Below are 27,092 nucleotides of genomic sequence, written 5' to 3'. Positions count from 1 at the left end.
GCCCTTATCCTGTTGGCAGCAATCTCTGTACTTTACAGCCGTTCAACAGTGAATATATATTTATTCAGGAACAAAGATGGCACAGCTTACAACTGGTATTTCATATAGCTTAGGATCTTAGCATCTTGTCTGCCAGCTTGCAAACTGAAAGTAAAACGTGCTCCAGCCACACACGCACAGTGAGCAGGAAGTTCCTGATTTCCCTTTTTTTTAAACTATGTATTATTGGCAATATAACACTATTGCTGGAGACAGAAACTCATGTACTATTAAACAGCAGTTGTTGCAGTACACACAATAATAAGCACTATTCCAACAAGTAGTAAGTAAAATTAAATGTCATGAGGGTTATATGAAAAATACAGATAAAAACCTAAACCACTTCATAGGAAAACCATAAGGCCGGAGTCACACTGGCGAGGAATACGGGAGAGTGAGAGGCGCAAAAAGCACGCATTACACACGGACCAATGATTCTCTATGGAGTCCCTCGCACCTGCCGTATATTTCTCATCCGTATTCTACGCTCCGTGCCACTCGCAGCATGCTGCGATTGTCAGCGTACTACGCCCGTAGTACGCCAATGCAAGTCTATGGGTGCGTAAAAAATACGGATTACACACGGACCACACATGTGACTTGCGAGAAATACGCACCAGGTGTCTTTAGAAACCCTGTCATAGGGGTCCATTATATGTCCATTTTGCAAGCCTGCGAGAAAATCTCACCATACGGATGCCATACGGATTGCATACGGATGCTGACATGCGCAAAATACGCGACCACACCTTGATTACGGATGACATACGGAGCACTGTTTAGGGGTCATTCATCCGTATTACGCATGTAAAATACTGACCGGATTTTGCGTCGGTTAAGGTACTGTCACACTTAGCGATGTACCAGCGATCCCGACCAGCGATATGACGCGGTCAGGATCGCTGGTACATCGCTAAGTGGTCGCTAGTGAGCTGCCACATAGGCAGATCTCACTAGCGACATCGCTGGGGACGGGGATCGCTACTTACCTGTCACACCAGGCGATCCTGCGTCCTCCCGCCCGGCTCCACGCGTCGCTCGTCTTCACAGCAGGAAGCGCCGCAGGAAGCTGACGATGAGAAACAGTCCTGAGCGTTCTCGCGCGATCAGCGATAAGCAGCGGGGGAGCCGGTCGTAGGTAAGTATCAGACACAGCGATATCGCTAGCAATATCGCTATAACGTCACAAGTTATAGCGATATTGCTAGCGATATCTCTTAGTGTGACATGCCCTTTAGTGTGACCCCGGCCTTAGAGTGTTTTAAAGGGACATTTTCAGCAGGTTTTTGCTAATTAGTCTGACAGCAGCACGATTCTGGGTATGTGTCACTTGCTCAGTATCTTGATATAGTTTCAATACAATCAGTGTTTTATCAGCACATCCCCTTCACTGATTGGCCGCTTTCTGACAATGCACAGTGTATGCAGGAAGCTGTCAATCAGGGGAGTGGGTGGGGATATATACAGCTCAGTGTTCAGAGTGCTGCTACATGATTCCAGACAAAACAGAGATTCTATCAAAATTGCACCAAGCAGCCCAGTAAGTGACATGTCATTGGAATCAGGCTCTTTGCGCCTACATCATGCTGCTTTAACCCCTTACTCCCATGTGACATACTATCCCATCCATGTGCCCTGGGACTTAATTCCCAGGGTCGGGATAGTACGTCACAGCGATCAGCGGCGCCCACGTGGTGAGCGCCGCTGATCGCGGCCGGATGTCAGCGGATTATCACAGCTGACACCCGGCACAATGTGTCAGGGGCGGTCACGGACCGCCCAGACACGTTAACCCTTTCACATCGCGATCAAACACGATCGCGGTGTACCGGGGGTTAAAGGGAAGCATCGGCAGGGAGGTGGCTCCCTCCGTGCTTCCCTGAGCCCTCCACAGCAGCGCAATGTGCAGCGCTGCTGCGGGGGTCTCTTTCCCTGCAGGTCCCCGGATCCAAGATGGCGACGGGGACCTTCGGGGCCGGTAGGGAGCTGGCTTCCTCAGTGCCTGCAAAGCGCAGGCAAGGAGGAAACCTGCACACTGCCTTTGACAGATCGCTGATCTGTCACAGTGATCTGTGATGTGACAGATCAGCGATCTGTCACAGGACAGTGATGTCCCACCTGGGACAATGTAAAAAAGTTTAAAAAGAAAGCGTAAAAATAATTTTAAAAAAATCGCTAAATAAATTTTTTTAAAAAATATTCCCTAAAAAATTCATTTCTTCGAAAAAAACAAAACAATAAAAGTACACATATTTGGTATCGCCACGTCCGTAACGACTCACCCTATAAAAGTTAACCCCTTTAGCGAACCCCTTAAAAAATAAAAATAAAAAACGAAGCAAAAAATAATGATTTATTATCATACCGCCGAATAAAAAGTACAATAACGCACGATCAAAAACACGCATATAAATATCCATGGTACCGCTGAAAACGTCATCTTGTCCCGCAAAAAACGAGACACCACACAGCATCATCAGCAAAAAAATAAAAAAGTTATAGCTCGCAGAATAAAGCGATGCAAAAATAATTATTTTTTATACAAAATTGTTTTCATTGCATAAAAGCGCCAAAACATAAAAAAACGACATAAATGAGGTATCACTGTACCCGTACTGACCCAAAGAATAAAACCGCTTTATCAATTTTACCGCAGGCGGAACGGTGTAAACGCACCCCCCAAAAGAAATTCATGAAACGCTGGGTTTTGTTCATTCTGCATCCCAAAAATTGGAATAAAAAGCGATAAAAAGATGTCACGTGCCCGAAAATGATACCAGTAAAAACGTCAGCTTGTCCCGCAAAAAATAAGACCTCACATGACTCGGTGGGTCAAAATACGGAAAAATTATAGCTCTCAATAAGTGGTGATGCAAAAACTATTTTTACAATAAAAAGCGTCTTTTAGCGTATGACAGCTGGCAAACATAAAAACCGCCATAAATAGTAAATCAAACCCCCCGTTATCACCCCCTTAGTAAGGGAATAGTAGTAAAATAAAAAAAAGTATTTATTTCCATTTTCCCATTAGGGCTAGGCTAGGGTTAGGGTTAGGGCTAGGGTTAGGGCTGAGATTAGGGTTAGGGGTGTGTTGGGGTTCGGGTTGGAGTTAGAATTGGGGGTTTCCACTGTTTGGGCACATCAGGTGCTCTCCAAATGCAACATGGCGTCTGATCTCAATTCCAGCCAATTCTGCGTTGAAAAAGTCAAATGGTGCTCCTTCCCTTCCAAGCTCTGCCATGCGCCCAAACAGTGTTTTATCCCCACATATAGGGTATCAGCCTACTCAGGACAAATTGCAAAACAACTTTTGGGGTCCAATTTCTCCTGTTACCCTTAGGAAAATAAAAAATTGGGGGCAAAAATATAATTTTTGTGGAAAAAAATGATTTTTTTATTTTCACGCCCAGGCGTTATAAACTTCTGTGAAGCACTTGGGGGTTCAAAGTGCTCACCACACATCTAGATAAGTTCCGTGGGGGGTCTAGTTTCCAAAATGGGGTCACTTGTGGGGAGTTTCAATAGTTTAGGTACATCAGGGGCTCTCCAAACGCACATGACACCCGCAGACCATTCCATCAAAGTCTGCATTCCAAAACATCACTACTTCCCTTCCGAGCCCCGACGTGTGCCCATACGGTAGTTTTCACCCACATATGGGGTATCAGCGTACTCAGGACAAATTGTACAACAACTTTTGGGGTCCAATTTCTCCTGTTACCCTTGGGAAAATAAAAAAAATTGGGGACTAAATGATCATGCTTGTGGAAAAAATACGATTTTTTTATTTTCATGCCCGGGCAATATAAACTTCTGTGAAGCCCTTGGGGGTTCAAAGTGCTCACCACACATCTAGATAAGTTCCTTAGGCGGTCTAGTTTCCAAAATGGGGTCATTTGTGGGGGGTTTCTACTGTTTAGGTACATTAGGGGCTCTCCAAAGGCAACATGACACCCGCAGAGCATTCCATGAAAGTCTGCATTCAAAAAAGTCACTACTTCCCTTTCGAACCCCAACGTGTGCCCATTCAGTAATTTTCTCCCACATATGTGTATCAACCTATTCAGGACAAATTGGACAACAACTGTTGGGGTCCAATTTCTCCTGTTACCCTTGGGAAAATAAAAAAATTGGGGACTAAATGATCATGTTTGTGGAAAAAATACGATTTTTTTATTTTCATGCCCGAGCATTATAAACTTCTGTGAAGCCCTTGGGGGTTCAAAGTGCTCACCACACATCGAGATAAGTTCCTTAGGGGGTCTATTTTCCAAATGGGGTCACTTGTGGGGGGTTTCCACTGTTTAGGTACATCAGGGGCTCCCCAAAGGCAACATGACACCCTCAGACCATTCCATCAAAGTCTGCATTCCAAAACGTCACTACTTCCCTTCCAAGCCCCGACGTGTGTCCATACAGTAGTTTTCTCCCACATATGGGGTATCGGTGTACTCAGGACAAATTGGTCAACAAATTTTGGGGTCCATTTTCTCCTGGCACCCTTGGGAAAATAAAAAAATTGGGGACTAAATGATCATGTTTGTTGAAAAAATACGATTTTTTTATTTTCACGCCCAGTTGTTATAAACTTCTGTGAAGCACTGGGGGGGTTGAAAGTGCTCACCACACATCTAGATAAGTTCCTTGGGGGGTCTAGTTTCCAAAACAGTGTCATTTGTTGGGGGTTTTCACTGTTTTGGTACGTCAGGGGCTTTCTAAACGCAACATGGTGTCCGATCTCAATTCCAGCCAAAAACGTCAAATGGCGCTGCTTCCCTTCCGAGCTCTGCCATGCGCCCAAATAGTGGTTTACTCCCACATGTGGGGTATCAGCGTACTCAGGACAAATTGCAGAATAACTTTTAGGGTCTTGTTACCCTTGGAAAAATAAGAATTGAGGGTTAAAAGATCATTTTTGTGGAAAAAATGATTTTTTAATTGTACTGCTGTACGTTATAAACTTCTGTGAAGCCCTTGGGGGTTCAAAGTTCTCACCACACTTCTAGATAAGTTCCTTGGGGGGTCTAGTTTCCAAAATGGTGTCATTTGTGGGGGGTTTCCACTGTTTTGATACATCAGGGGTTTTCCAGTCGCGACATGGTGTCCGATCTCAATTCCAGCCAAAAAAATCAAATGGCGCTGATTCCCTTCCGAGCTCTTCCATGCGCCCAAATAGTCGTTTACACCCACATGTGGGGTATCAGCGTACTCAGGACAAATTGCACAATAACTTTTAGGGTCCTGTTACCCTTGGAAAAATAAAAATTGGGGGTGAAAAGATCATTTTTGTGGAAAAAATATGATTTTTTAATTGTGCGGCTGTACGTTATAAACTTCTGTGAAGCCCTTGTGGGTTCAAAGTTCTCACCACATATCTAGATAAGTTCCTTGGGGGATCTAGTTTCCAAAATGGGGTCACTTGTGGGGGGTTTCCACTGTTTAGGTACATCAGGGGCTCTCCAAACGTGACATGGCGTCCGATCTGAATTCCAGCCAATTTTGCATTGAAAAAGTCAAACAACGCTCCTTCCCTTCTGAGCTCTGCCATGCGCCGAAACAGTGGTTCCCCCCCACATATCAGGTATCAGCGTACTCAGGACAAACTGCACAATAACTTTTGCAGTCCAATTTCTCCTGTTACCCTTGGTAAAATAAAAAAAATTGAACCTGAAGTATTTTTTTTTGTGAAAAAAAGTTAAATGTTCATTTTTTTTTTAAATATTCAAAAAATTCCTGTGAAGCACCTGAAGGGTTAATAAACTTCTTGAATGTGGTTTTGAGCACCTTAAGGGGTGCAGTTTTTAGAATGGTGTCACTTTTGGGTATTTTCTATCATATAGACCCCTCAAAGTGGCTTCAAATGTGATGTGGTCCGTAAAAGTAAAATGGTGTTGCAAAAATGAGAAATCGCTGGTCAATTTTTAACCCTTATAACTTCCTATCAAAAAAAAAATTTTGGTTCCAAAATTGTGCTGATGTAAAGTAAACATGTGGGAAATGTTACTTATTAAGTTTTTTGTGTGCCGTATCTGTGATTTAAGGGCAAAAAAATTCAAAGTTGGAAAATTGCGAAATTTTAAAAATTTTCGCCAAATTTCCGTTTTTTCACAAATAAAAGCAAGTTATTTGAATGACATTTTACCACTAACATGAAGTACAATATGTCATGAGAAAACATTGTCAGAATCACCAGGATCCATGGAAACGTTCCAGAGTTATGACTTCATAAAGGGACAGTGATCAGAATTGTAAAAATTGGCCCGGTCATGAACGTGCAAACCACCCTTGGGGGTTAAGGGGTTAACATTCCATAGCAAAAACTATTCACTTTAAAGTTACTGACCCTAAATAGATTCCCTGATATAGTATCCCATGTCACTTGAGTCCATTATGAGAAAAGCCCAATACACGTTTGTTGTTTTGCATCTGGTCACCTCACGGTGTTGCATTCAGAATTGAACCACTGCAACCATTGCTTCCTGGACCCCTAGGACCATAGACATCAGAAGATAATGTCTAGAAAAAGAGCTAGATCGTAAGCAGGGTAATGGAACAAGATCCCTCTCGGTTACATGGATTTCTTAAAAAGAATCAACTTTATTTGATTTCCAATGCATTTTGAGATCATACTCACCTTCCACAGATGTGTAGTCACCTCCAACTGGTATGTAGTCACCTTCCACTGATATATACTCACCTCTCACAGATGTGGCTACCTCCCACAGATGTGTAGCAGGATGCAGCAGGCCAACACTGATAAAGGCTGGAGCAGCACAAGTGCACGCTACTGATGAGAACAACCACCCACTCACCTAAATAATGGAGGGGTTGGCTGCCTAGTAGAAAAAATGCACACAGATAGGACTTGCATAGGATGCTAGTCACACAGGTAAGTGTGAGGCAAAGTGTATGGATAACAGCCTATTGATCATGTCCATAGTATTAGCAGGTGAGCTGTCCAGCACTATATATGCAGGCCGGTTCCGCAACGGGCGCCGCTCAGGATACCTTTAAACCCTAGCTCGCCCTGCACCTACCCCTTTCTAGTGAAATGGCTGGTGCAGAGACTAATCCCACCACTACACTGAAACACACATAAAGGAAAGGCACAAACAGGGAAACACCACTTAGCTTTACTCTGTTGCACTTGCTCCTGGCAACAGAGTCCACCACCAGAATGCAGCTCTCCTCCTGAAACGCTGCCACCAAGCTCTGTCAGAGCTGCAAGGAAATCCCCTCTGACTCCTTCCACACCAGGGCTCTGACCGTGCTGCAAGGAGCTCGCTCCAGCTCCTTCCTCCACCAGGGATGGTTTTCACCAACGCTCATTGCAACACCTGTGACTCTTTTATAGCAGAGCCAGCAATCTCACCTGCAATATAAACATGTGCACTTAACTAAAGAAACAGAGTGCAATGACGCTCACCACCACCGGGGGCAAACTTAGAACAAACGACACCACAGTGCAATAATCCAAATGGCCACCGGGGGCAAAAACATCTCTAAGCACAAAAGGTTACCTGTGCTTTTATCTGTCCTGATCCCGCATCGATCATGACAGTTTATCATCATGACGTTGGCAATCACGCATCATCAACAGAGCAGAGTGGAAGAAGAAGAGCAGCTCTGTTGACCTGGAGCATGTGAATCAATGGTAGCAGCAGTCGGTGACAGCTCTCAGATGACGCTGGGTACAACAGACATATAGCTGCCTCTGTTAGCAACTACCTGCTTGTTAGTTTTTAGGCTTTTAGGCACATAGTAAAAAAGAAAAAATAGTCCTTGACAATGCCCTAAATTTATTAAGTGGGGGTTGTCCATTAGTAAGGGAAAATACTTTTTCACAAGTTATATTAACTAGCTTGGTCCGTGCAAAATTTTCACACATTGGTCGTCGGGGGCGCAGGCAATTTCAGAAAAAGCAAGCTGGTCAAATGTAAATGTATTTCATGAGCTGATGAACACAGACAGGTATTTATATATGTAGATTGGTAATTCAATAAATTGTTTTTGATAAGTAGAGGCCAAAAAATGTCTTCCGGTTGAGGTGCCACCTGCAGGTCATTGTGTCTTTCTGTAGGTTTATGAAAATGAATGTTTAAACTGTATAAAATTGTGAATTTGTGGTTTGTTTGGCTAATTTATTGCTGAAGAGAGCAAGTTTATCTTTCAAATGGTGTTTCATTTGTATTTGTGGGGCGAAGTAATCAGTGAAAAAGCAGTGCATGTTTACACATATATTTGCATATGTGACTCACCTGTAGTGAAGTGGGCAATCCTCCAATGTGCCTGAAATAGGCTGGGCAAGCACTTGGGCAAGCTGGAAAGACCCCAAGGAAAATGTTTTGATTTGTTTGTGATGTCTGTAAGCAGCTTTGTGGTAGCGTGCTTTGGGGTAGTGTGCTGCCACTTGCAGGTAATTTGACATTTCAAATGGTGTATCATTTGTTTGTGTGGGTGGAGTATGAACGGAGCAAGTGTGTAATTCAATAGGTAGGGCATGTTTACAAATGTGTTTGCATATGTACCTCACCTACAGTGAAGTGTGCAATCCTCCAATTTGGCTAAAATAGGCTGGGCAAGCAGTTCAGCAAGCTGGAAAGCCCCCCAAGACAAATGTTTGGATTTGTTTGTGATGTCTGTAAGCAGCTTTGTGGTAGTGTGCTCTGGGGTACTGTGGTGCCACCTGCAGGTCATTTTTCCTTACTGCAGGTTTATGAAAATTAATGTATAAACTGTATTTTGTGATCAACTCGGGGATGTGTGGTTTGTTTGGCTATTTTCTTGCTGAAGGGGGCAAGTTTACCCTTCAAATGGTGTATAATTTATGTGTGTGTGGGTGCAGTATGAACGGAGATACAAAGTAATCACCGAAAAACAGTGTTTAGAAATAATAGAATAGATAATCTGCCTATTCAATAATATTATTTTTATTGCATAGAAATTGTTTTCTGAGTCCTGATTTCTTAATTGCTAGTGTATATTCTCCTTACGGTCACTGCAATTGACCCTTTGTTGTAAGGACATCTCATAGTGGTATGATTACCACCTCATAAGATGCTTGTCCATACAGAATTGCATGGTATTGACTGTCAGTGAAGGCTCCAATTAGTTGGCTTGTAGAATATCTGGAACTTCATCGGCAGCTATCACCAGGGCCATACTGTTGTATCTATGCAATATTGCACTTAATACTCCTCTGAGTGCCTGCAAAAAGGGATCTCGTTAATCAATCTCTCAGATTATATTTATTTGTGTCCATCTTTTAAATGATTCAGGTTTTGGCTCCTTTGTGGACAAGACCGTGCTTCCTTTTGTAAGCACACATCCAGAGCAACTGAGGAACCCTTGTACAAATAAAAGTGCACTTTGTCAGCCACCATTCTCTTTCAAGCATATCCTCAACCTCACGGGAGATGGTGACAAATTTAGAGATCAAGTTGGGATGCAGTTGATATCTGGAAACTTGGATTCCCCCGAAGGTGGACTGGATGCAATGATGCAAGTGGCAGTTTGTGGGGTGAGATGGATATTTACTCGCTGATACATAATTAAATGGAATTAATCATACCGCCGAGTCTCCTGACCTATTGAACGTTAGATTTGGAATGTACCTACTGGGTCATTGTGTCCAACCCTCTGCTCAATGCAGGATGCACTAAACCATCTCAGACAGATGCCTATCCAGCTTATGTATGAATACTTCCATTGAAGGAGAACTCACCACCACTCCTGGCAGTCTGTTCCACTCATTGATCACCATCACTTTCAAAAAGTTTTTCTAATGTCTAATCTGTATCTTCTCCCTTTCAGTTTCATTCCATTGCTTCACGTGTTTCCTTGTGCAAATGAGAATAGTGATGATCCCTCTACACTGTGACATCCCTTCAGATATTTGTAGACAGCTATTAAGTCTCCTCTTAGCCTTCTTTTTTCAAGCTAAATATTCCCAGATCCTGTAACCGTTCCTCATAAGACATAGTTTGCAGTCTGCTCACCATCCTGGTAGCTCTTCTCTGAGCTTGCTCCAGTTTTTCAATGTCTTTTTTAAAATGTGGAGCCCAGAACTGGACACAGTATTCCAGATGAGGCCTGACCAAGGAGTAGTAGAGGGGGATAATTACTTCAGGTGATCTAGACCCTATGCTTCTCTTAATACATCCCAGAACTGTGTATGCGTGCACAGTATATGAGGTAGTTTACTCAGGTCAGGAGACTTGCGGATGGGCCGGATATTTCGATATGAGCAAAAACTATGTTTCATATATTTGTGAAACCTTCATTTTTTACCCTCCTCGGGTCCAACAGTGCCTCTCTGCCATGCTCTGCTCCTTGTTGATCAGCTGCAGTGGTGATGTCACAACTATAGCGCTGTAGCCAGTCATTAAACGTAATGAATGACTGGAGCGCTGTCGGCGTGATATCCTCACTGCAGCTTATCGACAATGACCAGAGCAATGGTGGAGGGGCAGTGTTAGACCCGAGGAGGGTAAGTAAATAACAGTTTGTTATTTTATATGTTGCTGAGCCAATGGGCTAAAACTATCTGAAATGGGAGAACCCCTTTAACCGGCAGACACAGGTTGGTAATATACAGCAGACTGCACAGCAGGAATAGACAGTATACAGAAAATGGCAGATCTAGTGGAGGCAGAGGGCATCTACGATATCCCCCTAAACTCTGTAGCTTATTATTAGATTGGTCCCTCATTTAAAAATAATAATAGCAAATAATTGAAAATGTTTGACTTTGCCCAGGACAAGATTGGATGGCGGAATGTCACAAGGCTCTTGGTATATGCTACAGATGATGGCTTTCATATTGCTGGAGATGGGAAACTTGCAGCTATTCTGACCCCCAATAATGGATTATGTCATTTGGAAGAAAACATGTACAAGAAATCTAATGAGTTTGTAAGTGAATTCACAATAATCTCTGATTTGTATCATTTACATTATGAATGGTCTATTTTATGAATAGATTATTTAAAAGAAAAACTGCTCAGGATTGTTGATAATGAATGAGTCATTAAAGGGAATCAGTTGTAAAAATGTTTCCACCTAATCTGAGAGCAGCATAATGTACAGACAGAGTCCCTGACACCAGGGATGTGTCACCTACTGGGTTGCTTGCTGTAGTTTTGATAAATTCGCTATTTTATCAGAAGGAGATAGTCACTAGAGGAATAGTGAACCTGCTGCCATGTAGTCTTCCATATTCATGAGCTCTGTAAAACCCTGCCCCCAGCACTAATTGGTAGCTTTCTGCCTATGCACAGTGTACATATAAAGCAGCCAATCAGTGGTGTGGGTGGAGTTATACAGGGCTCAGCATGTAGAGAACTGCTAGATACGCAACAGAGATAACAACAACTTTAAAAATACGGCAGATCAGTAAGTGACACATAACTAGAATCCGGGTACCTGTCTTTAAATCATTGTTGCCTCAGATGTGGTAGCAAAAACCTGGAGACAGGTTCTCTTTAACCCCTTACCTACAATTGACGTAATATTCCGTCCATGTGACCCTGGACCTAATTACCATGGACGGAATATTACGTCACCGCGATCAGCGGCGCCTACGTGGTGAGCGCCGCTGATCGCGGCCGAGTGTCAGCTAATTATCATAGCTGACACCCGGCACAATGTGTCAGGGGCGGTCACGGACCGCCCCCGACACGTTAACTCCTTGTACACTGCGATCAAACACGATCGCGGTGTACCGGGGGTTAAAGGGAAGCATCGGCAGGGAGGGGGATCCCTCCGTGCTTCCCTGAGCCCCCCACGGCAGCGCAATGTGCAGCGCTGCTGCGGGGGGCTCCTTTCCTGCAGGTCCCCGGATCCAATATGGCGACGGGGACCTCCGGGGGCCTGCAGGAATCTGGCTTCCTCAGTGCCTGCAAAGCGCAGGCATGAGGAAGCCTGTGCAGTGCCTGTGACAGATCAGCGATCTGTCACAGGACAGTTATGTCCCCCCCTGGGACATTGTAATAAAGTAAAAAAAAAAAAAAAAAGTGTAAAAAAAAAGTGTAAAAATAATTTTAAAAAAATCGCTAAATAAATTAAAAAAAAAAATAAAAAATATTCCCCAATAAATTCATTTTTTGGAAATAAAAAAAATAAATAAATAAAGGTACACATATTTGGTATCGCCGCGTCCGTAACGACCCGCCCTATAAAACTGTCCCAATATTTAACCCCTTAAGTGAACCCCTTAAAAAATAAAAATAAAAAACGGAGCAAAAAATAATGATTTATTATCATACTGCCGAACAAAAAGTGCAATAACACGCGATCAAAAAGACGCATATAAATATCCATGGTACCGCTGAAAACATCATCTTGTCCCGCAAAAAACGAGCCACCACATAGCATCATCAGCGAAAAAATATAAAAGTTATAGCTCGCAGAATAAAGTGATGCAAAAATAATTATTTTTTTATAAAATTGTTTTCATTGCATAAAAGCGCCAAAACATAAAAAAACGACCTAAATGAGGTATCGCTGTAACCGTACTGACCCGAAGAATAAAACCGCCTTATAAATTTTACCACACCCGGAACGGCGTAAACGCACCACCCAAAAGAAATTCATGAAACGCTGGTTTTTGTAAATTCTGCGTCCCAAAAAACTAAATAAAAAGCGATCAAAAAATGTCACATGCCCGAACATGATACCAATAAAAGCGTCAACTCGTCCCACAAAAAATAAGACCTCACATGACTCGGTGGGTCAAAATATGGAAAAATTATAGCTCTCAATATGTGGTGATGCAAAAACTATTTTTACAATAAAAAGCGTCTTTTAGCGTGCGACAGCCGCCAAAAATAAAAACCCGCTATAAATAGTAAATCAAACCCCCCCCCCCGTTATCATCCCCTTAGTTAGGGAAAAATAATAAAATTAAAAAAATGTATTTATTTCCATTTTCCCATTAGCGCTAGGGCTAGGGTTAGGGTTAGGGTTAGGGCTAGGGTTGGAGTTAGAATTGGGGGGTTTCCACTGTTTGGGCACATCAGGTGCTCTCCAAATGCAACATGGTGTCTGATCTCAATTCCAGCCAATTCTGCATTGAAAAAGTCAAATGGTGCTCCTTCCCTTCCAAGCTCTGCCATGCACCCAAACAGTGTTTTTACCCCCTCATTTGGGATATCAGCCTACTCAGGACAATTTGCAAAACAACTTTTGGAGTCCTATTTCTCCTGTTGCCCTTAAGAAAATAAAAATTTGGGGGCAAAAATATAATTTTTGTGGAAAAAAAATATTTTTTTATTTTCACGCCTGGGCGTTATAAACTTCTGTGAAGCACTTGGCGGTTCAAAGTTCTCACCATACATCTAGATAAGTTCCTTGGGGGGTCTAGTTTCCAAAATGGTGTCATTTGTGGGGGGTTTCCACTGTTTTGGTACATCAGGGGCTTTCCAAACGCGACATGGTGTCCGATCTCAATTCCAGCCAAAAAAGTCAAATGGCGCTGCTTCCCTTCCGAGCTCTGCCATGTGCCCAAATAGTCATTTACACCCACATATGGGGTATCAGCGTACTCAGGACAAATTGCACAATAACTTTTAGGGTCCTGTTACCCTTGGGAAAATAAAAATTGGGGGTGAAAAGATCATTTTGTGGAAAAAATATGATTTTTTAATTGTACCGCTGTACATTATAAACTTCGGTGAAGCCCTTGTGGGTTCAAAGTTATCACCACATATCTAGATAAGTTCCTTAGGGGGTCTAGTTTCAAAAATGGGGTCACTTGTGGGGGGTTTCCACTGTTTAGGTACATCAGGGGCTCTCCAAACGCGACATGGCGTCCGATCAGAATTCCAGCCAATTTTGCATTGAAAAAGTCAAACGGCGCTCCTTCCCTTCCGAGCTCTGCCATGCGCCTAAACAGTGGTTCCCCCCCACATATCAGATATCAGCGTGCTCAGGACAAATTGCACAATAATTTTTGCAGTCCAATTTCTCCTGTTACACTTGGTAAAATAAAAAAAATTGAACCTGAAGTACTTTTTTGTGAAAAAAAGTTAAATGTTAATTTTTTTTAAATATTCAAAAAATTCCTGTGAAGCACCTGAAGGGTTAATAAACTCCTTGAATATGGTTTTGAGCACCTTAAGGGGTGCAGTTTTTAGAATGGTGTCACTTTTGGGTATTTTCTGTCATATAGACCCCTCAAAGTGACTTCAAATGTGATGTGGTCCGTAAAAATAGAATGGTGTTGCAAAAATGAGAGATCGCTGGTCAACTTTTAACCCTTATATCTTACTAACAAATAAAAATTTTGGTTCCAAAATTGTGCTGATGTAAAGTAAACATGTGGGAAATGTTACTTATTAAGTTTTTTGTGTGCCATATCTCTGTGATTTAAGGGCATAAAAATTCAAAGTTGGAAAATTGCGGAATTTTCTAAATATTCGCCAAATTTCCGTTTTTTTCACAAATAAACGCAAGTTATATGAATGAAATTTTACCACTATCATGAAGTACAATATGTCACGAGAAAACAATGTCAGAATCACCGGGATCCAGGGAAGCGTTTCAGAGTTATTACCTCATAAAGGGACAGTGGTCAGAATTGTAAAAATTGGCCCGGGAGTTAACGTGCAAACCACCCTTGGTAGTGAAGGGGTTAAATAGCAGAACCACCTTTGTTATGATGGTGAGCACATCATTTCACCTTAATGATGAATGAATGATTAGATAAATGTATTTTCAATAACTTTAACGTTGATATCCAATTCTAGATGTCTGGTTTGGGAGGATGGTTCCTTCACCAGTGAATGAAGAGCAATGTGTCCCCTTCATTGTTTATATAGCCATAATGAAGAGAACAGAGTGTTTATATTGGCGCTGTGGAAATTAGATATCGCTGTCCTATGGATTGGCCATTTAGGAAGCCTAAATTATAAATACATTGTTCCCATAAAGCATCTCAATCTAATTGTCTTATTTATTGGAGCTTTCATGTATCTATTACCACTTAGCCCTATCCTGATCTCATACAAATAGGGTTATATGAAAATCTATGCGTATTATGTATCTGAGCATTACAAGATAGAGATTTGCACAACAGAGTCCCATTTATTGAATATATTTTATTAGATCATTTCTAAACTGGATGTGCTTTTTGTTTTCAACAGGATTACCCATCCGTTGGGCAGCTGGCACAGAAGCTTTCACAAAATAACATTCAAGTTGTGTTTGCAGTCACATCCAATATGGTGAAAACATACCAGGTAAGATAAGACTGTAAACCGTGAGCTGGGGAATAAAGAGATATAAGGGGATTCTGAGGATTCATTTATAAAATCTAACTTGTAAAATTATGTCTCTGTCACCAGGTTTCACAAAACAACCCGTATACATTATAAAATAGATCTCTTAGTCCAGAGGATGCTGGTTTACTTACTCTGAAATTCCATGCCAGAATCGCTGTATAATCTTAATATAAAAAATGAGTCCAACTTAAGTGTGAGAGAGCTCAAACCCTAGTATGTTCGCTCTCCACAAACCAAGGCTGAGTGACAGTCGCAGCTTGTACTGAGCAGTGTGAGATCTCAGCGGCAGCATGGGAGGAGGATCACTGAAGAGCTTTTAAAAAGAATTATGCAGCTATTCTCCTGTTGGTTTTCAAAGCAAGCTCATCAGCCTCATTGAGTCTAACAGATCTGTTTATTATTTATTCAGTCACTTCTGGTGACAGACCACTTTTTGCAAGTATAAGCAATTCATTTTTATTCTTCCCCTTCCATAGAATACGTATTTCAGGTAGAAAAGTATCATACTGCGTTGCAATGATACATGTCACAGTTCATTTTCTTGTAGACACTTCATGAATGTATCAGAAAACAGATAAATGGGGGTTTGAGCCCATACAATTCTATGGGTGCTGGTGTAAGGGGAGGGTAGGACTGTAGTCATGACCAGAGACACTGAAGAATCTGTGTCCCGACCTTCCCCTACAGAAAACTGTATTCTTCTTTTCAGCGTACCTGTGTCTCCAACTTCAGGTCCCCCGAGCACTTCCCAGGCGACGACAGTCCCTCTTTCAGGCGACCCCCAGTAATGGAGACACAGTCCAGGATAACTTGAACATTTTCTTTACTTAATACTTCTCACGCTACATCCACAGTTGGCACATCATGCAATTCAGTTGTTTCCATATCTTTCCCTGCTTTGCTGTCGCTTCTGTGCAGCACATGCCCGGACCGTCCTACAGTGCTCCCCAGTTCCTTCCTGGCCTAACCTCACCATGATGACAATTCCTTCTGCCTGTTTCGCCCCAGACTCGAAATCATCAGTCACCAGGTTTGGTTGCCTCTGCTAAAGCATCCGGTTCATCTGTACCGTTCTCGTCAAAGCTCCAACTTCCTTCATCTCCTTAGTCCAACCGACTCCTGCCCTAAAGGCATCTGCCCAGGCGATGAGTCGCCACATCTTTCCTTCCCTGTTCTAGCCCACTGATATGATGCACAGTGGCCGTGGATAACGTGGGCTGCAGCTATTTAACGTTGCGTGGCTGCCGAGCTATCCGGGCCTATAGCCCATGTGGACACTTGGGCACCCTGGCCCAGTCTGACCTAACTTCCAAAAAACTCCTGTCTTACTACCCGGCAGCCCCTCCTACACTTAACCCTCCATACACTAACTATACCCCATTCTAACCATGCACACTAGTATGCCCCCATCTAGTGGCCCACTCAGAAACTACACCTACCCTTATCTATAAGAACTATAATACTAAGGTGCCCTCCTCTAATGTTCCAAAAGGATGCACCTTACTTTCCCTGAACTGCACATGAGCCATAAAAAACACTATTACATTAATACAGTAAAGAACCTGACAACACATTATTATCTTACATTAAAGGAACACAACACCATATACATAATCCTACAGACAATGGTCACACATGTATGCATGTGGCAATACCATAAATGTGAGCGGTAATACATATTGCTATGTAGCAGCAACACATATATTAATATAGAAATTACTCACATTAACACATAAAAACGAACGCAGGACCATGCACATACAGTGAACAAGTCAGTAAGACAGTGTTCACACCACCAAGAGACTGGAACACAGAGAAGCACAGTACAACAAGCGTGAAAAAATACTCTGCTGTAAAAAAATTCCAACAATGAACAGCAAGTGCTAGTAAAAAGATGATAACAAAACAGGGTATTTAGTTGATACTTTTTTTTGCAAAAAATGTATGCTAAGCCGCTCCACCAACGCCAAGGTATACCCCTCAGAGCAGTCCTATCCAATTATTTAAAACCTGACCATGTGAACAGGGTTCAGAGAGTTAATGTCTGATGTGGACATGCTGTGTGAGACGGCTTCATATGTGCATGGCCCACATGGGAGGGGTGGAAACCTCCCAAAGACTTGCAAAAGCAAGAAACCGATGGAATAAAAATGAACGCATTGGCCATGCACATACATTGAATAAGTCAGTGAGACAGTGTTCACACCACCAAGAGACTGGAACACAGAGAAACACAGTACAACAAACGTGAAAAAATACTCTGCTGTAAAAAAATTCCAACAATGAACAGCAATGGGAGGTTTCCACCCCACCAATGTGGGCCATGCACATATAAATCATATAAATACATTGGATAGGACTGCTCTGAGGGATTTACCTTGGCCTGGTGGAGCGGCTTAGTATACATTTTTTGCAAAAAATGTATCAGCTAAATACCCTGTTTTGTTATCATCTTTTTACTAGCACTTGCTGTTCATTGTTGGAATTTTTTACAGCAGAGGATTTTTTCACGTTTGTTGTACTGTGTTTCTCTGTGTTCCAGTCACATTAACACATGTAAACATGAACACACTGAGAACAATTACAGGAAGAGGAGCAAGGCGGTAATTCTATCTCACCCTCTTACACTAGTCTGGATTAATATACAACATAGCATAATACATTTCCATTTTCATGGGACTAAAGGGCCCATTACACATAGCGATATCGCTAGCAATATCGCCGAAACGTCACCGGTTTTGTGACGTAGCAGCGATATTACTAGCGATATCGCTATATGTGATACTTACCTCCGACCGGCTCCCCCGCTGTCTGTCGCTGATCGCGCGAGAACGTCCTGGGCCGTTTCTCGTCGGGCGCTTCCTGCTGGGCTTCCTGTGGCGCCGATGAGCGACACGTGGACGCGGGCGGGAGGACGTCAGGATCGCCACATCTGACAGGTAAGTAGCGACCCCCGACCGCTGCTATGTCGCTGGTGAGATCTGCCTGTGTGGCAGCTCACTAGCGACCACTTAGCGATGCACCAGCGATCCATATCGTTGTCGGGATTGCTGGTGCATCGCTAAGTGTATCGGTACCCTTAGAGCATGGAGGAAGCTGCCTCCTTAACATCTCAGAAAGATCTCGCATGTTTCTCATCATAGCACTACAGCACCCCGAATTAAAAAGAATAGACAGCATTTTGTTATGTGATTGGCTAGGAAACATAAAATGCTTTGAGTGGCCACTTTTATTGCATATACAGTACAAAAATAATAATGTTTTAAAGTGCTGTGGAATTAATGGCGCTATATAAATGAGTAAAATAAATAAATAAAAACTTCTGGTGGATGCCGGGTATAAGATTAAAAAAAAATATTTTTTTAGTTATGCTACATATTGAATCATTTTTTAAGATCTTTACCACCCTGGGTGTAACAGAGCTGATACAATTTTGCCAATTTTCTATGATTTCAGAAATAGCATGAAGGAAAGTTGATTGGTATTTATGTGAATGTCCCCTTATTCATCCTAGTCATTATATTAAATTATGTGGATTGTTAGTTCCTGTAAATGAATATGTGTAATAGCAGGAAAACAGATTATGGTTTTTGCAATAACAAACAGGAAGTAAAGCGAAGTCTTCAAACTTCCTCCATTTCTATACATATGTTTAATTTAGTTTACTCCCATCTTCAAATTTATTTAAAATAAAAAAATAAACTTTAATGTAGTTTTCTAGTTTTGTATTAAATGAGGATTTTTTTTTTAATTTTTCAAAAGTAGTCAAAAAATAGGAAATAGTTCAAAATAAAGCAATAACTATAACTTGTCTACTTAACTAGAACCTGCCAGTACGATTTTATAATATACACGAAAGACATGGCTGTAATGGTGCTGTAATAGTGATTAAATTGATACCTTTGGTGAAGAAATCCCCGTTGTGGTTCTTATTTAACCCCTTTACCCCCAAGGGTGGTTTGCACGTTCATGACCGGGCCAATTTTTACAATTCTGACCACTGTCCCTTTATGAGGTCAGAACTCTGAAACGCTTCCATGGATCCCAGTGATTCTGACAATGTTTTCTCGTGACATATTGTACTTCATGTTAGTGGTAAAATTTCATTGATATAACTTGCGTTTATTTGTGAATAAAATGGAAATTTGGTGAATATTTTGAAAATTTCACAATTTTCCAACTTTGAATTTTTATGCCCTTAAATCACAGAGGTATGGCACACAAAAAACTTAATAAAAAACATTTCCCACATGTTTACTTTACATCAGCACAATTTTGGAACCAAAATTTTTTTTTGTTAGGAAGTTATAAGGGTTAAAAGTTGACCAGCGATTTCTCATTTTTGCAACACCATTTTATTTTTATGGACCACATCACATTTGAAGCCACTTTGAGGGGTCTATATGATAGAAAATACCCCAAAGTGACACCATTCTAAAAACCTTACCCCTCAAGGTGCTCAAAACCACATTCAAGAAGTTTATTAACCCTTCAGGTGCTTCACAGGAATTTTTTGAATGTTTAAAAAAATGAACATTTAACTTTTTTTCACAAAAAAATTAATTCAGGTCCAATTTTTTTTAATTTACCAAGGGTAACAGGAGAAATTGGACTGCAAAAATTATTGTCCTGAGTACGCTGATACCTGATATGTGTGGGGAAACCACTGTTTCGGTGCATGGCAGAGATCAGAAGGGAAGTAGCGCCGTTTGACTTTTTCAATGCAAAATTGGCTGAAATTCTGATCCGACGCCATGTCACGTTTGGAGAGCCCCTGATGTACCTAAACAGTGGAAACCCCCCACAAGTGACCCCATTTTGGAAACTAGACAACTCAAGGAACTTATCTAGATATGTGGTGAGCACTTTGAACCCCCAAGGGCTTCACAGAAGTTTATAACGTACAGCTGTACAATTAAAAAAATCATATTTTTTACACAAAAAATGATCTTTTTACCCCCAATTTTTATTTTCCCAAAGGTAACAGGACCCCAATAGCTATTGTGCAATTTGTCCTGAGTACGCTGATACCCCATATGTGGGTGTAAACGACTATTTGGGCACATGGCAGATCTCGGAAGGGAAGCAGTGCCATTTGACTTTTTTGGCTGGAATTGAGATCGGACGTCATGTCGTGTTTGGAAAGCCCCTGATGCGCCAAAACAGTGGAAACCCCCCAATTCTAACTCCAACTCTAACCCCAACACACCCCTAGCCCTAACCCTAGCCCTAACACTAGCCCTAACCCTAATTGGAAAATGGAAATAAATAAATTTTTTCATTTTATTATTTTTCCCTAACTAAGGGGGTGATAACGGGGGGGGTTTGATTTACTATTTATGGCGGTTTTTATGTTTGGCAGCTGTCGCACGCTAAAAGATGCTTTTTATTGTAAAAATAGTTTTTACATCACCACATTTTCAGAGCTATAATTTTTCCATATTTTGACCCACCGAGTCATGTGAGGTGTTATTTTTTGTGGAACGAGTTGACGTTTTTATTGGTACCATTTTCGGGCACGTGACTTTTTTGATCGCTTTTTATTTCGATTTTTGGGACGCAGAGTGAACAAAAAATAGCATTTCATGAATTTCTTTTGGGAGGTGTGTTTACACCGTTCCGCGTGTGGTAAAATTGATAGAGCGGTTTCATTCTTCGGGTCAGTACGGTTACAGCAATACCTCATTAATGTTGTTTTTTAATGTTTTGCCACTTTTTATGCAATGAAAACAATTTTATATAAAAAATAATTATTTTTGCATCGCTTTATTCTGTGAGCTATAACTTTTTTAGCTAGCTTTTTGCGGGACAAGATGACGTTTTCAGCGGTACCATGGTTATTTATATCTGTCTTTTTGGTTGTGCGTTATTGTACTTTTTGTTCGGCAGTATGATGATAAAGAATTGTTTTTTGCTTCGTTTTTTAAGGGGTTAACGCAAGGGGTTAACTAGTGGGACAGTTTTATAGGGCGGGTCGTTACGGACGTGGCGATACTAAATATGTGTAATTTTATTGTTTTTTTTTTATTTCCAAAAAAATGAATTTATTGGGGAATATATATATATTTTTTAATTTATTTAGCGTTTTTTTATAAATTATTTTTACACTTTTTTTTATTTTTTACTTTATTATATTGTCCCAGGGGGGCATCACTATAAGATGTCAGATCGCTGATCTGACAGTTTAGACAGCTGTCTGTCAGATCAGCGATCTGACAGGCGCTGCACAAGCCTTCCTCATGCCTGCTTTCAGCAGTCATTGAGGAAGTCACCTCCCTGCAGGCACCCGAAGGACCCCGCGGCCATATTGAATCACGGGGTCTGCAGGGAGGAGGATCCTTGGAGCGATGCAGCACATCGCATCACTCTGGGGGTTGCAGGGAAGCACGGAGGGAGCCCCCTCCCTGCGAGCTTCTCTCCTATGCCCCCGGTATACTGCGATCATGTTTAATCACAGTGTGCCAGGGGTTAATGTGTCGGGGGCGGTCCGTGACCGCCCCTGACACATAGTGCCGGGTGTCAGCTGTGATAATCAGCTGACACCCGGCCGCAATCAGTGGCGCTTCCCCCATGAGCGCCGCTGATCGCTATGATGTACTATCCCGTCCTTGGGAATTAAGTCCCAGGGCACATGGACGGGATAGTAAGTCATATGACAGAAAGGGGTTAATCTCCATTCAAAGTTTTCTGCTAATTAGATTTCAGTGCACAGGGGCCGAACTGTGCACTGGGTCTTCTCTTCCCTGTCTGTGATTCCCCGGCTCCTCTGTCTACCTCAGGTCTTTGAATAACAGGTAATTTAGTTTTCAATGACCTGCCTACTCTGTTGTTAATCTCTTTTTCAAAAGGAGGAGGCAAGCAGAGGAGTCTGAGAATAAGGCAGGGAGGAGACAACCCAGTGCACAGTCCAGCCCTTGTGCACCAAAATCCCAATATCTAATTAGCAGGAAACTTCAAAAAGTGATTAACAAAGAACCACAAAGTGGATTTCTTCACCAAAGGTGTTAATGTAATCAGCATTACACCTCCATTACAGCCATGTCTTTAGTTTAGGCTATAAAATTGTACTGAGAGGTTCTCTTTAATTCCCCAGTCGCTGTTGAGGTTCCTGTGCTCCACCCTGGTACCAGAAGTGATGATATCCCATCTGTCATTCATCTGAATTCTGCTGTGGTCATCTGCTGCAGGCTAGTGATTGGCTGCAGTGGACATAGCAAAGATTGAAAATATGTCATCACTTCAAGTACTGGAGAGGAAAGTAGGCACTGGTGGTAAGGAGGGATAAATCATAAATCAACAGTAGAAATGAAAATAAGCAACTTTGTAATATATATATCTCATCAGATAAATCTGTTTCTTTCACCTCTCATACTGATCTTTTACTCTAATTTCGTGGGTAAAATCTGTATTCTGTAAAAACAGATTTTCCATTTACAGAGATAGGTGATAATTTGATATAGTTCTTTGGAAAGGGAAAGGGGAAGCAGACACAGACATTCTGCTGCAAGTGCTCCTGAAATGACAATTACAGTTCTCCCTAGAACTTTCCTAATAAGATGTATTACAAAATTTCTTCTATTGGCATGTCCTGAATTTCTGAATTTCCCCATGGTGGGACGATTAAAGGATTATCTTAACTCTTACTATTGATTTATGAAAAAAACAGTTAGTTCTTAAAAGGGTTGGCCAATACTTGGACAACCTCTTCCAACTCCTCTCGTCTGGCCTCGTTAAAATAAAAACACCTATACTCACCCAGACGTATTGAACATCAACAGTCAATCAGGGCTGCGGCTGCTCTATGACTTCCTCTTGATGTTCGTTTTGTCCGAAGGTGGAGACAGTGACACCAGCGCTGATTGGATGAAGGGCTCATGTGACATAAGAACCTCATATGAGGCTCGGGAACACGGGTGCCGACACCGCTGGAATGGCAACGGCACTGGAGGTGAGTACAGGTGTTTTTATTTTAACAGGGCCAAACATGAGGCAAGAGAAGGGGTTGTCCAAGTAGGAGACAACCTCTCTAAGCTATGCTTGTTTCCATATTTTATTATTGTTATCATTATTATTATTTTAGTATTATATTTTATAATGTTTTCTTTTCAATGTTGTTTTTGTTGAGAAAACTGTCATGATCACAGCGCAGGTTTTTGAGCTGCACGTCAGGGGTTAATGTCTGAAGCTCAGTGCAGGTTTTGACCTGCACACCTGGGGTTAATGATTGTGGCCTCTTTTTGGTTCCGGGAGAGCTTCTTAAACCCCTGGGAAGCTCCAATCCCTGTCAGTTATACTTTTGCCTTTGGCCGAGTGTGGTGATCTCTGTGTGCCTGTGCCTGTTCGTTGTTATAGCTTGTTTATATGGTTCTGACCCGGTTCTGTTCCCCGTTGTGAGTTGCCTGTTGATTCTGTACTTCGCTACCCTCCCTGTGTATGACTCATTGCCTGTGATCTGACTACTCTCTGCTCGCCCCTCTTGTACCTTGGAGCTATCTCTGTGTATGACTCATTGGCAATGTCCTGACTATCCTCCCTGTCTATGCCCCTTGGTAACTTTGTCTCGCAGTTACCCTGCTAGGAGTTCTCTTGCAGCTCCTAGCTCACTGGAGTTTAGGCCACGCCCCCAGCAGTCACGTGCTTCAGGTCCTGCTGTTCTGAAGTATGCACCTACTCGGCTGCTGCCCGCTCCACAGGTATCTTTGAGCACAGTTCGCTTTACTCAGGACATGCGCACTGGCTCAGTGAGCAAGTGCAGTGCGGTGTTCCTGACATTATAACTGACCGTGAACTTTTTTTTTTCTCTCCTCACTTCTGCAGCATGGACCTAATGCATGCCTTATCTCAGCAGGTGAAATGCTTCACTCAGTCGCTGCAGGAGCTAAATTTGGAACACCAAGCTCTGGCCCAGTCCCAGCGGCAGGTTGCGGACTCGGTTCAGGGGGTGCTTTCCGCAGGCTTTCAGCAGGTGGGGAATAGAGATGTCATTTTAGTCCCACCCGAATCCCCGGTTAAATTTAAGGAGGGCTGAAATCTCTTTTTCTCTTTGAGACCCCACTCCTCTGGGGATGAGAAACAGAGGGTGGGGGTGGTTATGTCCCTGCTTAGGGGGTTCCCACAAGCCTGGGCATTTTCGTTTTCCTCTTCTGCCCCTGAGAGAATATCTGTGGATGCGTTTTTTGAAGCCTTAGGGCTTATTTATGATGAGCCTGATAGAGTGCGTTTGGCTGAGGACAAGGTGATGAGTGTCTGTCAGGGGAAGCACTCGGCCGAGTGGTTCTGTACTGAATTCAGACGTTGGGCAGCCGAGATTTCTTGGAGTGATACCGCCCTTCGGGGGCTGTTCCATAGAGGCCTGTGTAAACGTCTGAAGGATGCCCTGGCCCTCCATCCTCCACCTGACTCCCTGGAGGATACCATGACCCAAGCGGTTCGCATGGATCGCAGACTGCAGGCTAGAGGCGTTATGCAACTGGAAACACCATTATTCTTCAGTGGAGATGAGACCCGGACTCTTCCTGTGGCTATGGAGGTGAGCGCTGTCACCTGTGAGGAAAAGGAAAGAAGACGCCGCCGGGAGAAGCAGTTGTGCTTCTATTGTGGGGAATCTGGACACTGGAAGAAGGACTGCCCCTCCTGTCTGTCATCCTCCAAGATGGCGGGAAACAACTAGGTCTGGGTAGAAGTCGAGGAGGCTACCCAGACCTTCAGGTACAATTTTCCTCACATGCAAAAATGGTGCTGCAGGTGGAACTGGAACTTGGTAATGGTCCGGTTCAAACTACTGCTTTTGTTGACTGTGGTTCTGCCGTGAACCTGATTGATACCAAAATTATGACTCTTAATAAGATAGGGACAGTCAGGCTTCAGGATCCTGTTAAACTTGTGGCAATTGACTCGTGCCCTCTTACCCAGGACTGTATCTGTTGCAGGTCTGAACTTTTTTCTCTAAAAGTGGGTTCCACTCATGTGGAAAAACTAAGTTGTCTTGTGCTAGATAACCTGCCTGCAGGACTGGTACTGGGGATGCCTTGGCTTCAACGCCATAATCCTACCATTGATTGTGTGACAGGGGAGATCACTCAATGGGGATGTAAAGATAAATGTGGTAACCTGGGACATCTTGTTAACGCTGATAAATCCATATCTGTGTCGTCTGTCGGCCTGGAAGGTATTCCGGAGTACCTGAAGGATTTCGAAGACTTTTTTCCAAAAGTGAGGCTGAGGTGCTGCCACCACATAGTCCCTACGATTGTGCCATTGATTTAGTACCCGGAGCCAAGTCACCTAAGGCTCGATCGTTCAATTTGTCTGGGCCCGAGCGCCAAGCCATGAAGGAGTCCATAGCTGAGAGTCTCCGCAAAGGACATATCAGGTCTTCTGTGTCACCTGTGGCAGCAGGATTCTTCTTTGTGAAGAAGAAAGATGGTGGTTTGCGGCCGTGCCTTGACTTTCGGGAACTGAACAAGATAACGGTTAGGAACGCTTACCCGCTTACCCTCATCCCAGACTTATGTAACCAGTTAGCTGGGGCCCAATGGTTCTCCAAGTTAGATCTCCGGGGGGCCTACAATCTGATAAGGGTTCGGGAAGGGGACGAGTGGAAAACTGCGTTCCTCACATCAGAAGGACTCTTTGAAAACCTGGTAATGCCATTTGGCTTAACTAATGCACCCGCTATTTTCCAGAATTTCATCAATGTTGTGTTTTCTGACCTGATAGGCCATTTTGTTATTATTTATTTGGGTGACATTTTGGTGTATTCCCCGGACAGCCAATCTCACTTGCAACATCTACAGACAGTTCTCCAGAGACTCAGGGAGAACCAATTGTTCGCTAAATTTTAAAAATGTTCGTTTTTTGTACAGGAACTGTCTTTTTTAGGGTTGATTGTGTCCTGTGAGGGGTTTCGTATGGATCCTAAGAAGGTGCTGGCGATCGCTGACTGGGTTCAGCCTCGAGATCTCCAGGGGCTCCAGTGCTTCTTAGGATTTGCAAACTATTATCGGAGATTCATTAAAGGTTTCTCACAAGTGGTTAAACCACTCACGGATCTTACCCAGAAGAGCGCTGATGTAAAAAATTGGTCTGTACTCGCTAAGGAGTCCTTCTCAGCTATTAAGAAATGTTTCATGTCCGCCCCGGTGTTGGTACAACCAGACCCGTCCAAACCATTCATTGTGGAGGTGGATGCTTCTGAAGTAGGGGTGGGGGCAGTGCTGTCCCAGGGTCCGGCCACCCTTACCAATCTCAGACCCTGTGCCTTCTTCTCCAAGAAGTTCTCTTCAGCCGAGAGAAACTATGATGTAGGCAATAGAGAACTTCTTGCGGTCAAGCTGGCGTTTGAGGAATGGAGGCACTTTTTGGAAGGGGAGGCTCCCCCTATCACGGTTGTCACATATCACAAAAATTTGGCATACCTTGAATCTGCTAAGAGGCTTACTCCTAGACAAGCCCGTTGGTCACTTTTTTTTTCACGATTTCAATTCTCCATTACTTTTCGACCGGGGTCCAAAAATGTTAAAGCGGATGCCCTGTCCAGAAGTTTTGACCCGGTGTCTCCCCCCGAGCAGCCATCCTCCATTCTTCCCCCAGGGGTGGTAGTGGCGGGGGTCTCATCTGAGCAGGAACAAGAAATTCTAAGGGCTCAGGCCCTACCTCCGGCAACCAGGCAAGGGGATAAATTGTTTGTTCCAGATTTTTTGCGGCCTAGACTTCTGCAGAAGTTTCATGAGTCTAGGTTGAGTGCTCATCCAAGTATCACGGCCACTAGAG

General features: G+C 42.8%; 1 protein-coding gene across 3 annotated transcripts in view; it reads left to right on the top strand.

The window, feature by feature from the left end:
* ITGB2 (integrin subunit beta 2) overlaps nucleotides 1-27,092 on the top strand; it is a 192,872-nt gene that overhangs the window by 105,314 nt on the left and 60,466 nt on the right. For all 3 annotated transcript variants that reach the window (XM_073551574.1, XM_073551575.1, XM_073551573.1), the window contains exons 6-8: nucleotides 9,318-9,559; nucleotides 10,798-10,953; nucleotides 15,183-15,278. In XM_073551574.1, coding sequence (XP_073407675.1) covers nucleotides 9,318-9,559; nucleotides 10,798-10,953; nucleotides 15,183-15,278 — 494 coding nt within the window. The remainder of the gene's footprint in view (nucleotides 1-9,317; nucleotides 9,560-10,797; nucleotides 10,954-15,182; nucleotides 15,279-27,092) is intronic.

This window comes from Dendrobates tinctorius, unplaced genomic scaffold (genome assembly GCF_039654945.1).
Source record: "Dendrobates tinctorius isolate UK_male_01 unplaced genomic scaffold, ASM3965494v1 ptg000177l, whole genome shotgun sequence".
Lineage (NCBI taxonomy): Eukaryota > Metazoa > Chordata > Amphibia > Anura > Dendrobatidae > Dendrobates > Dendrobates tinctorius.
Note: the sequence above shows the minus strand (reverse complement) of the source record. Positions and strands in the feature narration are given on the sequence as shown.